This window comes from Sorex araneus, chromosome 4, assembly GCF_027595985.1.
Source record: "Sorex araneus isolate mSorAra2 chromosome 4, mSorAra2.pri, whole genome shotgun sequence".
NCBI classification, from domain to species: domain Eukaryota; kingdom Metazoa; phylum Chordata; class Mammalia; order Eulipotyphla; family Soricidae; genus Sorex; species Sorex araneus.
In genome coordinates this window covers 127,345,671-127,360,442 of record NC_073305.1, presented here as the reverse complement: position 1 = coordinate 127,360,442, position 14,772 = coordinate 127,345,671, and the positions used below count along the sequence as shown (strand labels likewise).

Sequence of the window (14,772 nt, the reverse complement as noted above, 5' to 3'; positions counted from 1 at the left end):
GTAGATGTACCAAAGTTTCTTTAACTACTTGTATGTTCTCTGGCACTTGGGTTTTTTCCGGATTCTGGCTATTGAAAACAGTGCTGAAATAAACAATACAAATGCAGATGTCGTTTCTTCTGTTTTCACCCTGAAAGTATATTCCAAGAAGTAGTATTTCTGTGTCATATGGAAGCTCAATTTCTACTTTTCTGAAGAATGCCCATATTGTTTTCCGGAAAGGCTGGACCAGTCACCATTCCCACCAACAATGAATGAGAGTCCCTTTCTCCCCGCATCCATGCCAGCACTGATGTTCTTGTTCTTTCTGATATGTGCCAATTTCTGTGATGTGAGATGATATCTCATTGTTGTTTTGATTTGCATCTCCCCAATGATTAGTGATGTAGAGCATTTTTTCATGTGCTTATTAGCCATTTGAGTTTCTTTTTCGAGGATGTTTCTATTCATTTCTTCTCTCCATTTTTTGGTGGGGTTGGAGGTTTTTTTCCTTGTACAAAACTCCATTTCTTTAAGTACCAGGAGGTTGACTTCATGGCTTGGAAGCTGACCTCACATTCTGGGGAAAGGGCAACTCAGAGAAGGGATCACCAACTATAATGTAGTCGAAGGCCATGTGGGGCAAAGGAGTTGTGGGCTGAATGAGGGCTAGAGACTGAGCACAGCGGCCACTCAACACCTTTATTGCAAACCTCAACAGCTAATTAGAGAGAGAACAGAAGGGAATGCCCTGCCACAGTGGCAGGTTGGGGTGGGGGGAGATGGGATTGGGGAGAGTGGGAGGGATGCTGGGTTTACTGGTGGTGGAGAATGGGCACTAGTGAAGGGATGGGTTCCCGAACTTTGTATGAGGGAAGCATAAGCACAAAAGTGTATAAATATGTAACTGTACCCTCACGGTGGTTCACTAATTAAAAATAAATAAATTAAATAAATAAATAAATAAATAAAAACTCCATTTCTTACAACCCATTTTGAGTTCTTACTTTTGTCAACTTAGAGTTTAGTAATGATCAAAGCCATATAACTAAATTTTATTTAACTTTAACCAGCACATATTTCATTCTAAACTAAATGTTAGGGAATTCATAAACTGGGGGTATAAGATTGTTTTTTGCATAAGATTTTTTAGACAAACAACTGAGCTGCCTCTTAAGGAATTTCAGAATTTAAATTATGAAATTTTTTGTTCTTCTTCCAGGTGATGGTGTTTGTCCATGCTCGAAATGCCACAGTAAGAACAGCCATGTCTCTTATAGAAAGAGCAAAAAATAATGGTCAGATTTCTTGCTTTTTACCTACACAAGGACCTGAATATGGACATGCAGAAAAACAGGTAAGGAACAAGTGACAGCAAAATGCAGGAACTAAAGCATGCCTTGTATAGTTGAACCTTGTATTTTGTACACTAAAGATCCAGGATCCCTAATTTCCAACAAATTAATTGTTTAGATTTACCAAATTTTACTTTTTCCTTTTCTGTTACTTGATGATCTTTCAAGAATCATACAAGGATACCTATATATATATATATACATATATATATATATATATATATATATATATACTGTGTTTAATTATGACTTCTTTCATTATTGTCAATTATAGTGTCTAGTTCTATTCTTTAAAATAGTTAGGATCAGAGGGATAATAGAGCAGGTACAGTCCTTGTCTTGCATGCAGCTGATTTGGGTTCACTTCCCAAACCCCAGGTAGAGTTCCTTGAGCATCACCAGGACTGATTCCTGAGCACAGAGTCAGGAGTGATCCCTGAGCACCACATGCACTGTTGGGTGTAGCCAACCCCCAAAGTTAAATTTCACTAAACATTTTTCTTTTATTTTAAAAACTAATAAATACTGTATTTTTTATAATTATTAAGGTTGATATAGACATATATAACTTTCATAAGCATAAGTTCTTTTTCAGAATTTGAGACTAGAATCTAGTTGAAACTCTCCTAGACACTTTGCAGAAAAATGTTTACCTATATTTGATGCTATAAAAATAAATTGTCGGGGGTCGGAAAAGTAGTTCACTGGGTAGGCACTTGCTTTGCACAGAGCCAATCGAGTTCCGTTCCCAACATTCCATATGATTGCCCTGAGTAAGGCTTTTAGGAGTACTTCCTGAGTTTTCAGAGCTAGGACTAACTTCTGAGCATCTCTTGGTGTGTCTCCAAGCACACTCCCCTCAGATTTTTTTTAAATTTTCAAATCAAAGACCTGTGGGCTAAGGACCAGAGAGTTAGCTCCAAAAGACTACTGTACTTTTCATGCAAGAGACTAGCTCTAGTCCCCAGCTGTACATGATCCTGCAAGCACTACAGGAATCGACCACACACACAGAGCTAAGAGAAGTCCCTGACCACTGCCAGTTGTGGTGCAAAAACAAGCAAATAAAATCAGTGCAAATCAAATAATAGTAACTTAAAAATGTTCTGTATGTGTTGCAAAGGTCTAGCTAATATTTACTAAACAGTCGCTAACTGCCTGACATTGTTCAATGCACTGCCACATTTTTCGTCTTAGTAAAAATATAGTTAATTCACTGTAAATCTCACAATTATTTATTGGGATTTTGAATTTTGACTGTGATCTTCTGATGCGAGTTTCAAACATCAGATTCTTTTTCAATTTAAACCTACAATATTCATTTCTAACATTATGCAATTTTCTTAAATAACACTTACTGTTCACCTTTCTAGCCTTTCACTTATTTTTCAATTATGAATTTATGAGAGTCTGAAAAGTCAGGTTGGCATTTACAGGTCTTGTTTGATTTCTTTTGAAATACAAAGCAACACTATTATTTCAAAGCCAAGCCTTGAGCGCCACCTCGTGGATTTCTCATTACACTATACCTCTCCATTCTGAAAATTAATGCTACTACATACTGTAGCACTGTAGCACTGTCCTCCTGTTCAGTGATTTGCTTGAGCGGGCACCAGTAACATCTCTATTGTGAGACTTGCTGTTACTGTTTTTGGCATATCCAATATGCCACAGGTAGCTTGCCAGGCTCTGTTGTGTGGGCGGGATACTCTTGGTAGCTTGCTGGGATCTCAGAGAGAGACAGAGGAATCGAACCCAGGTCAGCTGCGCGCAAGGCAAATGCCCTACTCGCCTGTGCTACCACTCTAGCCCACTAAATAATAATTTGTATAGTATAGTTTAGATTTATTAAGTGTTTTCTAATGCCCAGCATTGGTTTTTCTTTACATAACTAATTTTTCTGCATAATAACGTGTGATTAAAGTTCGAAATATCACCCCTTGAATGACATGTAGTAATTCAGATACAGCATGAAATACTCTAAAGCCTATAAAATTATATAAAGACATTTTCACATAATATCTATTTTATACAGTGTCTCAAAGCACAGATTTACAGGTTACTAGCTACTAAACACAAAAACTTTAGAAAGGAGAAGTTTTAATATAGTTGGTTGGATGTGAAAACTCCCAGTCATTTTTAATATGACTTCTTTTTGTGTGTTTTTATTATATTTGATTACTATCCTGATCCAACTTTTATTATTGGACCTTTAAAGCAATATTGAATTCGTGATTTCTTAATAATTTTGTATTTTTAGAGAACATTGTCCTTTTCACTATTATATTCTCAGCTTCATGTATTTTTGAAATTGCCTTTATTTATTTTATTTTTTTTGCCTTTGTTCCTTTGAGACAAACATTATGAGATATTCTCACTTTCTCATTCTGTTTGCACACTTCCCTGTTCTTCAGAGATGCTTATCCCTATTTATAGATAAAGTAACTGGAACTAAGAGAGAACAAATATTTCAGGGATTCCCATGTAACAAGAAGTAGAGCCATGATTTGAAGAGTTTGGCTACAAAATCTTACCTTTACACTACACTGCATCCTTGTTATTTAATAGCAAATCTGATAGGACTTTCTGAGTACTTTGAATATTTTTAAAACTAATAACAAAATTGAAGAACTTTCCTTCATGCCATACCTACTTACCATAGCTCTCATTTCTCCTAAGTTGATAGATATTTTTATAAAATTATTCTCTCCATAGTGGGTATTGTTACTTTATTAAAAAAAAAAAAGATGGTAATCTGAATGCCTTCTAACACCAACAGGATATTAGATTAGTCTAGGTTTTTGGTTTTTAAAAAATTTCTTGAAATGCCTTTTGAATTTGAATGGCATCACATTCTAACAATTCTGTGGGGTCTGTGACTGTGATGGTGGGAGATGCTTTATCTCATATTTCTGAAAAACAGGAAATTCAGCACTCAGAACACTAAAATTAAAAGGTAAATTTGCTGTAGTGGTACATAAAATTCAGTCTTATGTCTCCTATTAATGGAAATACAACTAAATCCCCACTGTGCCAGTGTGACATTTTACCCCTAAGTGTTTATATAGCCATCTTGATGTCCAATTTAAAAAATGTGGTTTATTAAAGAATTTCCTTAAGGTTTTAATGCATCGTAGCTTTATTTACATGAATAATAAAACCCCATTGAGTTAATGTTTCTTTTCTCTCAGTAATAAAGCTGCTTCTGTGCTTTAACCACAGCTCGAACTGAATGTTTTCTTCTAATAAAGAGTAATTACACCATTACCTTTTTTTTTTTTTTTAGTACTTTTTATTGTGGTGCCATAGCTTACTTTACAGTTGTAAAGCACTACACCAATCCTTCCACCTGTGATTCCAGGTCCCCCTCACCATTTCTCTTTTCTGAGGGGGTGAGGGGCTACAGGAGCCTGCTACACTCAGCAGTGTCCGGGGCTTTCTTCTGGCTCTGTGCTCAGAGTTCACCCAACAGTGCTCAGGGGACCATGTGCTCAGGGAGTGAACTGGAATTGGCTGATGCAAGGCAAGCACCTTAGCTCCTGAATTATCTCTCTCTGGCCCACCAGTATTCTAATCATACATTCACCTCCAACTGCAAAAACAACTATATTTTCAGATTGTTGACTAACAAGAAAATATGGAAAAGAAAGTAAAAGAGTCCTCACCTCCCAACTAGCTAAGCCATAGAGATGGGGCCAGGAGGGTGCCTGAGAAGGGATACCTTAGGAATTCCAAGTGAGGTTCCAGCAAGAATGCACTGTAACAAAAATTGCTGGATTTAACTTCCCCTCTGGAAGCTCTGTGGTCTAAAGCAAGCTCTCTTCCATCAACGGGAAAAATAGTAATAGAATAAATAACCGCTCCTCTGGTACTTTACTATGAGAAAAGAAATGATACATAAAATTATTTTGGAAATTGGAAAACAATGGTAAAAGATTGCATATAGTACAAAATGTACTTTCAGAAAGTACCTATTACACCAGACTGAAAGATGGTGAAAGGATAATGAACAATATGGATAAGTTTTCCCAATTTACCCTATATTACTTTGTTTCACCCCATGAACGCTCTCTTAGGAAACCACTATTCTCTGTAAACTACCTAAGGAAATATTAGCAGCTTGCATTTCTGAAAGTATTATCGGAAGTCAGGGCACAGACATTTTTATCATTACGCCACTTTTTATTTTCAATTTTTAATTTTGAATTAAATGACTTTTTCAATTAGAACCTTCAAATTGTTTCACGTTTTCAATATTTTTTCCTTTACATACAGGGTTTTATCAGGTTTTAAATATAGAACAGGTATTCACACTGGAGTGGGTGCTGGAATACTTATTTATACCTACCCCTGTATGTCTTTTTCTGACTGTGGTGATTATGAATCAATTAATGAACATACCTATGTGTGTAGAGTAGTAACATTAAGACTTCTTTTAGGTCGAATGATCTATCAGGCCATTAGCCTCACGAATGTCACTATTAGAAATACTCTATTATACAAATAAGAACACTAGGGGGAAAATTCGACAATATGTATCCTTGAGCTATGTGTTACTATATGGCTTCATTATTACCTAAATCAACTTATTGTTCAGATCAACTCTGTTATCTATTTACTTTTTGTTTGTTTGTTTCTGGGCCATACCCAGCTGTGCTCAGAATTTACTCTTGCTCTGCTGTGCTCAAGGATCACTCCTGGTGGGCTCAGGGAGAGAGAGGGGGCGGGGGCTACTATGTGGGGTGCCAGGGATCAACCTGGGTCAGCACTGTGCAAGGCAAGCACTCTGTCTGCTGTACTATTACCATCTCTCCAGCCCCATAAATCAACTTTATTATCAAAACTAATTGTAGAAATAAAAAAATATTTCTCTTTTTCCATTTTTAGATCTTCCCCTTTTAGTTCTTCAACTGCTTAGACTATCAAAAGGAGAAAAGCTGCCTTTTATTTTTTAATGAATCGAAATAGTTTTTACTGAAAAAATTTAGGTAGATGTGAGGGGAGGGAAAGAGATATATACATGTTCAGGAAAGAACAGGGACTTCTACAGGGGAGGGGAAGATAAGGGAAAATGAGTTTGGGGAGGAGTCTTACTTCATTTCTCCAATTTGCATTAGCCTGGAGTTAGTTCTCTGCATTCATGAAAAGAATCTGGGTGTTATCACAGAGAAAGTCTTGTATTCTTGTAGGGCCTCTTGTATTCTCATTAGGAACTTTAGATTCTCCTGTAGGAGAAAATTCACTTCATTTGTAGGAATGGGGGCTCAAAGAAGTGACTGAAGTAAGCAGCTTTTATACATTTTAGACAAATAAGAATTGACCAAAAAAAAAAAATAAAGGAAAATAGCAAGAAAGGAACTTAAGCTTGTATTAGAAGATTAGTAAAGAAGTTAGCAGGGTCTTTTTATAGAGTCATGCTGGCTCTAACTTACCTCTGGTGATAATCATTAATAAAGAAATAGAACTGTGTTTAATTAGATATTTGGAACAATGTCTTTTTTCTTTTCAAAGGGGTTATCTCACAGAGTAAAGGCTTTCAACCCAGAAAAACCTAGGTATTTGTACTTGTTATGTTGGCTTCAGAACTTTAATAAAGCTTTTTAACTTCCTGGAGCCGCAATTTCATCATAACAAAGTGACAGTGGTACCTATAAATTAAGGATGTGTAATAAATTAGGTATTATTAATCTTTTGTGACATATTAGATGCTATAAATAGTGTGAGCTTTGAAGGGAAAAAAAGAGGACATCTTCCAAGAATGGTAGATTCTTTGAAGCAACAAAAATAATATATTGAATTGCAAAAGGCAGTAACCGGGTTGGGAAAATGTATATGTATTACTCTGTACATACTAGAAGTGTCATTACTGTTTACTAACTGAAAGTTTTCAGTAGGTTAATGAATAAAGAAAAGGTGAAAGAGCATTTAAATAACAGTAGGGGGACTAGAGTGATAGTGACAGTGCTACAGACAGTGCTACAGGGGGATTTTAAAGTTGACAGCAATTCAACTGTGATGTTGTCTTTTGGGAAAATGGCTTTTGTGTATATCAAAGGACATCCAAAGCTAAATTAATATGTCAATTTCAACTCAATGGATGAAATCTCTTGGGCCTCTGAAAATACGTGGCTACACAAAACAGAATCTTTCTCTGCCTTTAAGGCATGGGTAGTCTCATAGAGAATGTAGAATACATGTACAGAAGGAGGTAGTAACATAAAAGAACAAACAGCTCAATGGGAACAAAAAAGAAGTAGATAAATTGAAGTCAGTTGTTTGTCATCGGTTTTATAGACAGTAAAGGACTGACATGACATGGGCAAATGAAAGTACTAGATATATTTGGAGAGGGAGAGTGTTGTACTTTCACTGGAATGCAATGTGTGAAGGTGTGGATATATGGATTTATGGATATTGATCAAAAATATATATGTATAAGGGTTTGGACTTGATGTGTAATGGGTAACTATAAAATGTTGTGGAAGGACCAAGTTGTATGACTAAACTTAAAATGATTAGAAATTGGATTAATTTTCTTCAAATTGAAGAGCCCAGGTGATTATGTCAATATAATCTAACATAACACTCACTTTGGATATGTGTGACTTTTATTAGGGGACATAGAAAGTAGCATTAGAATTACATTCTCTTTTAATTATTTTTAGATAAGTTTTCATTATAGTAATTTTTGTTTCTCTACTTGTGCAATTACATTATAAACACAGAATAATGTCTTACAATAAATGTATATGAAATATATATAAACATATGCTATTTATATAAATAGATTAATTGGAATATTACTTCTCAGTCACTGAAAGACATTCAAATAGGACTGGCATTCAAAAAACATTTTCCTATGAGTTTATTAATTCATAGAAATATTACACATTTTGAAGATCAAAATCACAGCTTACTGTTATTTAAAAATTTTTACTTTAGTGTTTAATTTTGAATGGTCAGCAGATATAAAGAATGAAATTTTAAATGAGATTCTCTTGGGATAAATTAGGAGGTTTCTCTGAAATGCTAACTTGTTTCTATGTCATGGGATATCCTATGTGTAAACCAAGACCAGTGGGTAGGGCTTGGGACAGGCGATAGAGCACTTGCTTTCTTGCAAGTGAAAGTGAATCATTTAGCACAGCCAGAGTGACATGAAAATCGGTTTGAGGAATTTGCCTGGTCTGTGTTGTTGTGAATTGACTGTATACACACAAGCCTCAGCCTGTTTATAATGGTGGTTATTTTGAATATTTACTGAGCATAAGCTAGTTTGCAGCCACTGTGCTAAATCAATAGGCATCAAGAGAAACTCTATTTCTGGCTACTTGAGTAGACTGAAAGGGAAACATGGTGTATTAGGATTCAGTACAGGAAATAAAACACTTAATTTCTATTCTAAATTTAAAAAAAAACATTTTATACAAGGAAGTAGGTACTTACTGGAATATTGGTAGGATTGAAGTAACAGAAACCTGGTTTTCACCAAAGCAACAGAATTTGATAGTCTGCCTTCATGAAGGTAACCCAGCAGTCAGGAAGCAGGGCTGACACCATTGATGCCTTTCAATTTTGTAAACACTCTGGAAGGCCCTTTTGAATATATGGAACAGAGTACAATTTTCTTTCTGCCCCACCCGACCCCTAACCCCACTCTTTTTGTTTGTTTGTTTCTGGACCACACCTGATTGTGCTTAGCTCTGTACTCAAGGATTGAACCTGGATCAGCCTTACCCACTTACTGGATCAGACTTACCCACTGGACTATCTCTCCAGCCCCATCATTAAAATGTTCAGGCCTCATTTGTCCAAGATCTTGTTAAAAGCAAAAAACAACAAAACAAATATGTATTATATTTTATAAATAATATATATAAAATATATATAACATATATTTATATATGCTACAATAAAGGCAAATAGGGGTTGGGAAGGCCAGTTAGAAATGTAGATTTGGGGCCAGAAAGATTGTACTGTAGACAGGGCTGCTTGCTTTGCATGCTGCCAGCCCAGGTCCTATTTCCAACACCACATGTGGTCCCCTGAGCATTCCAGGAAGAGAAGGAGAGAGGGAAGGAGTTGTCTGACTTTTGAAAGATGTCTGGCTGGCATTATTCAGTGGATAGCATAGGTATCTAGATGACACACCAAAAGTGGTCTGTTTTGGAGTGGAAAAACATTAAAAGTGAATATGGGCAGTAGAGAGTTGAGCACCAAGTCTCGAGGATTTCTAGTAGTTAATGATTAGAGATAAAGCATTGAGTCAGCAAGGGAGCCTTCAAGTAATGGAGTAAACTCCAGTGAGTATCTCACAGGCAAAGACTTTGAATGTTTCACCAAGGAGAAAGTGTTTTAAATGTGTTGAGTCCAATAAACTATTTATTGTACTTAGGAACATGAATTTAGGACCTCCCTAGCTTTTCATTTGCATAGGGGAGAACAGAAAATAGATTGTTAACTGGTAAGTATAGAAGTAGGAAATTCAAACATAAGTATCCATTTTGAGACTTCAGTTTAGATATAAGAAAAATAAAAGGTAAAAATAATGTGGAAATAATACACAGAAATGTGCTTCTGTGCTAAATATAGGAAATTTGTGACAAGTTTATTCTCTGGGAGCTATTCAAGACAAAGTGAAGATGGATTAAAATTGATTTTATTATTCATATGGAGAGAAAAAGGATCACAGATAATAAAAGTCCTAAGAGATCAAGAGGCCTCAGAGCTAAAGAACAATGAGACAGATTTTCCTTCGATAGGATTTAGGGTACTTCTATTTTAATAAGAAGGGAAGGTTTAAAAGATGACTTCTGTTGCAAGTTGTCTTTTGTTATATGACAAGAAGGTGAGGAGGGAGGGTTGCCTCTGGAAAAAATATATATTTATGTGTATATATTAGGTATATATATAGTTTATCACGTACAACTTCATAATCTTAATAATTAAAGTCAATAAGGTAGATAGAACTTTAGGAAAAAGCAAAGAAAGGAAAGTAATGACATTGTGAGATGTGTGAGGAAAAAAATGAACTACAAAGACAATTCAGAAATTCTGGCATGTACTAAGGACTTATTAAGATTTGTGTGATGGATCTAGATTGGCCTTAAATTGCCCTTGTATATAATTTTTCTTAATTATCACTCTGACTTAGCTCATTCGAGTTTGGCATTTCCCCAGTCAGATATGACAGGGGGACAAGATGAGTTTAAGACAATGGCAGGCGTATGATTAAAACAATTTCAAGTTAAAATTACAACTGCTGCCTAGACTGGAGAAACAGCAAGAATAAGGATTGGGATAGGGGTGGAGAGGGTAGGTGCTGCAAATAGGATAGGAGAAGTATAGGAATGTATATGAAAGTTTCATTAATGATAAAAACCAACTTTTAAAAATTAGTTGAACAAGTTTGAAGTATATATAAAAACTTTGATCCAAAATTGAAATGTAATACAAGTAATTTTGGAAGTAGTTAAGTTGTATGATAATGACAAGACCTGAAGGATAATCATTGGCATGACCGAGGTGAGACAAAGGAAATATCACAAAAATGAAGGTTATCAAGGGACTGAAGGTGGCAGGTTGGGGAGGGGGAAGTTTGGATAGCTGCAAGGAAAATAGTATCACCCAGGGTAGTGACAGAAATTGGGATAGAGGGGCTGGAGCGATAGCACAGCGGGTAGGGCATTTGCCTTGCACAAAGCCGACCCATGTTCGATTCCCAGCATCCCATATGGTCCCCTGAGCACCGCCAGGAGTAATTCCTGAGTGCAAAGCCAGGAGTAACTCCTGTGCATCGCTAGATTTGACCTAAAAAGAAAAAAAAAAGAAAAAAATTGGGATGGAGAGAGGGTCAGAGCCACAGGTATTAAGCCTTCATTGGCTGAAGTGTTGAAGTGTTGAAGTTGAGTGACTGACACAGTCAGATATAAAGGGCCCAAGAATTTTTTTTTTTCCTTAACAAAAGAAAAGGTAGGTACAGAATCGCCTGGAATGGCAGTGGGAAGAGACTGATCATTACCCACCACTTGAGAGATATACTTGGGAAACAGTCAGCAAAGAAGAGTCAAGTTTCAATAAAGGCAAAATACCAGAAGAGGTTGATATAGTTGACTGATTCCTGGCACTTCTAGGAAGGAGAGGGGAGCATAGTGTACCTGTGGTGGGAATACTAGAGAAGGTGCGGAACTTTTTGCTTTTGAGCAAAAAGACACCAAATCTTCTGGGACAGTTCTGTTCTCAGATCGTTACTTTCCCTCTTAATCCATTGCTGCGCGAGATATTAGAATCCAAATCTCTGGAACTAAAGCTTAAAAATTTTAACATAATCTTCAGAAATTCTCCTCATAGCCAGTTTTAATGATTTAGTGAAAAGATGACTAATGGGCCTTATCCCATGAGAGGGTTTAGGAGGTTTGATGGATTTCCTGGAGAGCCTCATGGGAGACAGAACATTGCAGATATTGGCTATCATGGCTTCGATACTGAAGACTCAACCTCAAGACAATAAGAGGTTGAAAAGGATGACATAGTGTTCTAGCTCTAAACTCCTTTATTAAAAGAAGAGGCAAGCCTTAGTTTATATTCTGAACAGTGTCAGTAGATTTTCTGTCTCCTGTTGATTGATATAATAAGCATTGTATGATAAAAATGATACTTGCCAAAGATACGGATTTTCTAATAATTCTTATAACATCGACAAAACATATTCACAATCATTCGTAAGGTTTGGAAAAGAATATCATTTGGAAGAAGAAATTGGCTTCTTCTAACTAAATCTAGTTTCTTTTCCCTGGTGGATTAGAAATTATCCATGTTAGAGCATATCTTATCAAGATAAATTACATTGGAAGACTTGGCTATGTTTTTTTCACATTTTTTCATTGAAAGTTTGTATCTGAACTGAAGTTCTTATGTTACTTCTGTAAAACAAATAGGTGTTCCTTTTATGTCCTCAGTTGCCTACTGTCCAACTTCATAGTAAAACATCTTTTAAAAATCATGTGTTTGCATCCATGTAGAAGTCAACATAGGAAAGTAGTTACATTTTACTCTTATTCATTTTTAAAGTACTCACACTTGTTTTCAAAATCATGCACAGGGAAAAGATTAGGTGAAGTCTTGAACTGGAGCTGCCTGCTTTGTGGGGATATTTCTCCCTCTGCATGATAATGGATTGCCTTAGCAGTTGTCCATTGCACTCAAATTTTTCAGATTACAAAACCATAGATGGGAATTGCATTTATGAAAGGTGCATATGTAAAGTAATTGCAAACCAAATTTAGATAGTGCTTGGACTACACGTTTTATTCTCTTTTCTTTTCACAGTAGTGATTTTATGCAGAATTTCCATGCATGGAAACACTTTATTCAGTGAATTTAGTATTGAATTTCCAATGGCATCCTGGGAGAAGCCAGTAATCTGTTCAGAGTATGTGAGCAAGAGGAATTCTAAGTCTGCAGCTATTCTTATCACAGGGAAGTTAGGATTCCAACTAAAACTTGTCCTGTTCTCAGATAGGTGGAAACATAGTTGTAGGGAGCCAGAGCACATGGAGCAAAGATGGCGCCGACATCCGGCTGCCCTAGGTAATAAATAACCTCCAGAGCGCGGGCCCCGGCATCGCCCCCCATGGGGTGATTGGAGGACAGCCAACTGGCGAGCAACACGTCAGAAGTGAGGGGTCTTCTCCATAAAAAGGACATCGCTCTGAGGGTCGGGGCCTTCCTCCCCCCATTGGTGTAAGTGTGGAGATCTCCAATAAACTTGCTGCAGAAGGACCCTCAACCGGTGTCGTCTCTCTTTGCTGGCGAAGGGAAACCGCGACAACGCGATTTACACATAGTGATTGTTCTGATACTTAAGGAAGCAACAGGCGTTTTGTAATAAGCAAGTTTATCTTCATTATCTTCTGGTCTTAAATACCTTTTCTCCATTTAACCTTACAAATGCAACTCCTGCTTAAAAGCTTCTTATGTTTCAAAGAAAGATTTTATGCAAACACCATTGTGTGTTTAATGTAAACAGTTTAATCCTGTGATACACATTTTATATCTCTTGCTTTAGTTACTTAGTAATCTATCATGGGGATATTTCCAAATTAGTACAAAAGGACCACATTCATTTTAACAACTGTAGTTTACTACAATGTGGACATTACCTTAATCCATTAACTCAGTCTTATGAAGATGAATTCTTCTTGTTGTTGCTTCTAGATATTCTTTATTGTTAGCAATGCTGCAGCAAATATTCTCCCTCAAATGTCTTTGCAGTTGCAATGATGCCCATCAGGAAAATGCTAGCAGTGGGTTTCTCTATCACCACAGAATATGTATTTAAAATTTTAACTAATGGCTCCAAATTGCCTACTAAGGAGATAGTTCAAATTCACATTCCCTCCCAGATATCTTTGCCAACACTGGGCCTTGTCAAAATTTGTAAGTTTATGACAGATTAATATGCAAAAAGGCGGTGCTTTGCTAGTTTGACATTTCTTTAATCATAAATAAACTGAGCATTTTTCTTATTGAACATCTGAATTTCTAGACCAAAGCAATTTTCATAACAATATTTTATAGAAAAAATTGTTCACATCCATAGTCCCATGTGTATTCAATAGCATGTAGTCATATGTGTCATATTTTTTTCTTAGATAACCTTTGATTTTTATTTGTTTATGAATATTTTTACCATGTGGAAACTTTTACCAACATGTTTTTAGAAGTTGGGCTTTGTCTTGTTTATAAAAGCCATATGTATTTCTTTGCTTTTTTCTTTAATTTTTATTTAGATACCGTGGTCTAAATTACTGTTAATAATCAAGTTTCACACATACACTGTTCCAACATAAAACCCACCTCCAGAATCAGCGGTCCTCAACCAAGGTCCCAGTGTCCCCTCCCGGACACTAGACTATATGTATTTCATCTGTGATTTCATACTGTCTCTTTATTTCACATTTTTCTTTATCTAGGATTTGTGCTTTATAGTAATGGACCCATTGATCTATTTCTGAATTCTCTTTGCATTTTCTGTAGATTTTATATAATATACATAATTCTCATATTTGCCTGAGTCTATTTTTTGCCTTTGTCTTCTTTTTCATTGATTATACTCATTGTTCTCCTGATATCAGTCTGTTTTTATTAACACTTTTATCCGTAATTGGGTTAGATGTTCTTATTTTCAGATTTTCTTAGTTTCAGATTTTTTTTTCTGGGTAAATATATAGCTTTACTTTTCAATATGAACTCTAGTCACACCTCCGAAAATAGCCTTTAAATGAGTCCATGCATCCAGTTTCTGAAAATTGGTGTTTGTAGCCAACTATACTTAGCCAAGCAAACTATAGTTCATTTTATATTTGACTGTCTTAATACAAATGTAAAAGTACAATGCCCTCACATTCTGGTTTAAATCGTACTAATAGTAGAGCAT

At 36.0% G+C, this 14,772-nt stretch overlaps 1 protein-coding gene across 1 annotated transcript in view; it reads left to right on the top strand.

Annotated features, from left to right (window-relative positions):
* The window catches only part of ASCC3 (activating signal cointegrator 1 complex subunit 3), a 332,257-nt gene that overhangs the window by 162,503 nt on the left and 154,982 nt on the right, over nt 1–14,772 (top strand). The window contains exon 14 of the mRNA XM_055136146.1: nt 1,202–1,336. Coding sequence (XP_054992121.1) covers nt 1,202–1,336 — 135 coding nt within the window. The remainder of the gene's footprint in view (nt 1–1,201; nt 1,337–14,772) is intronic.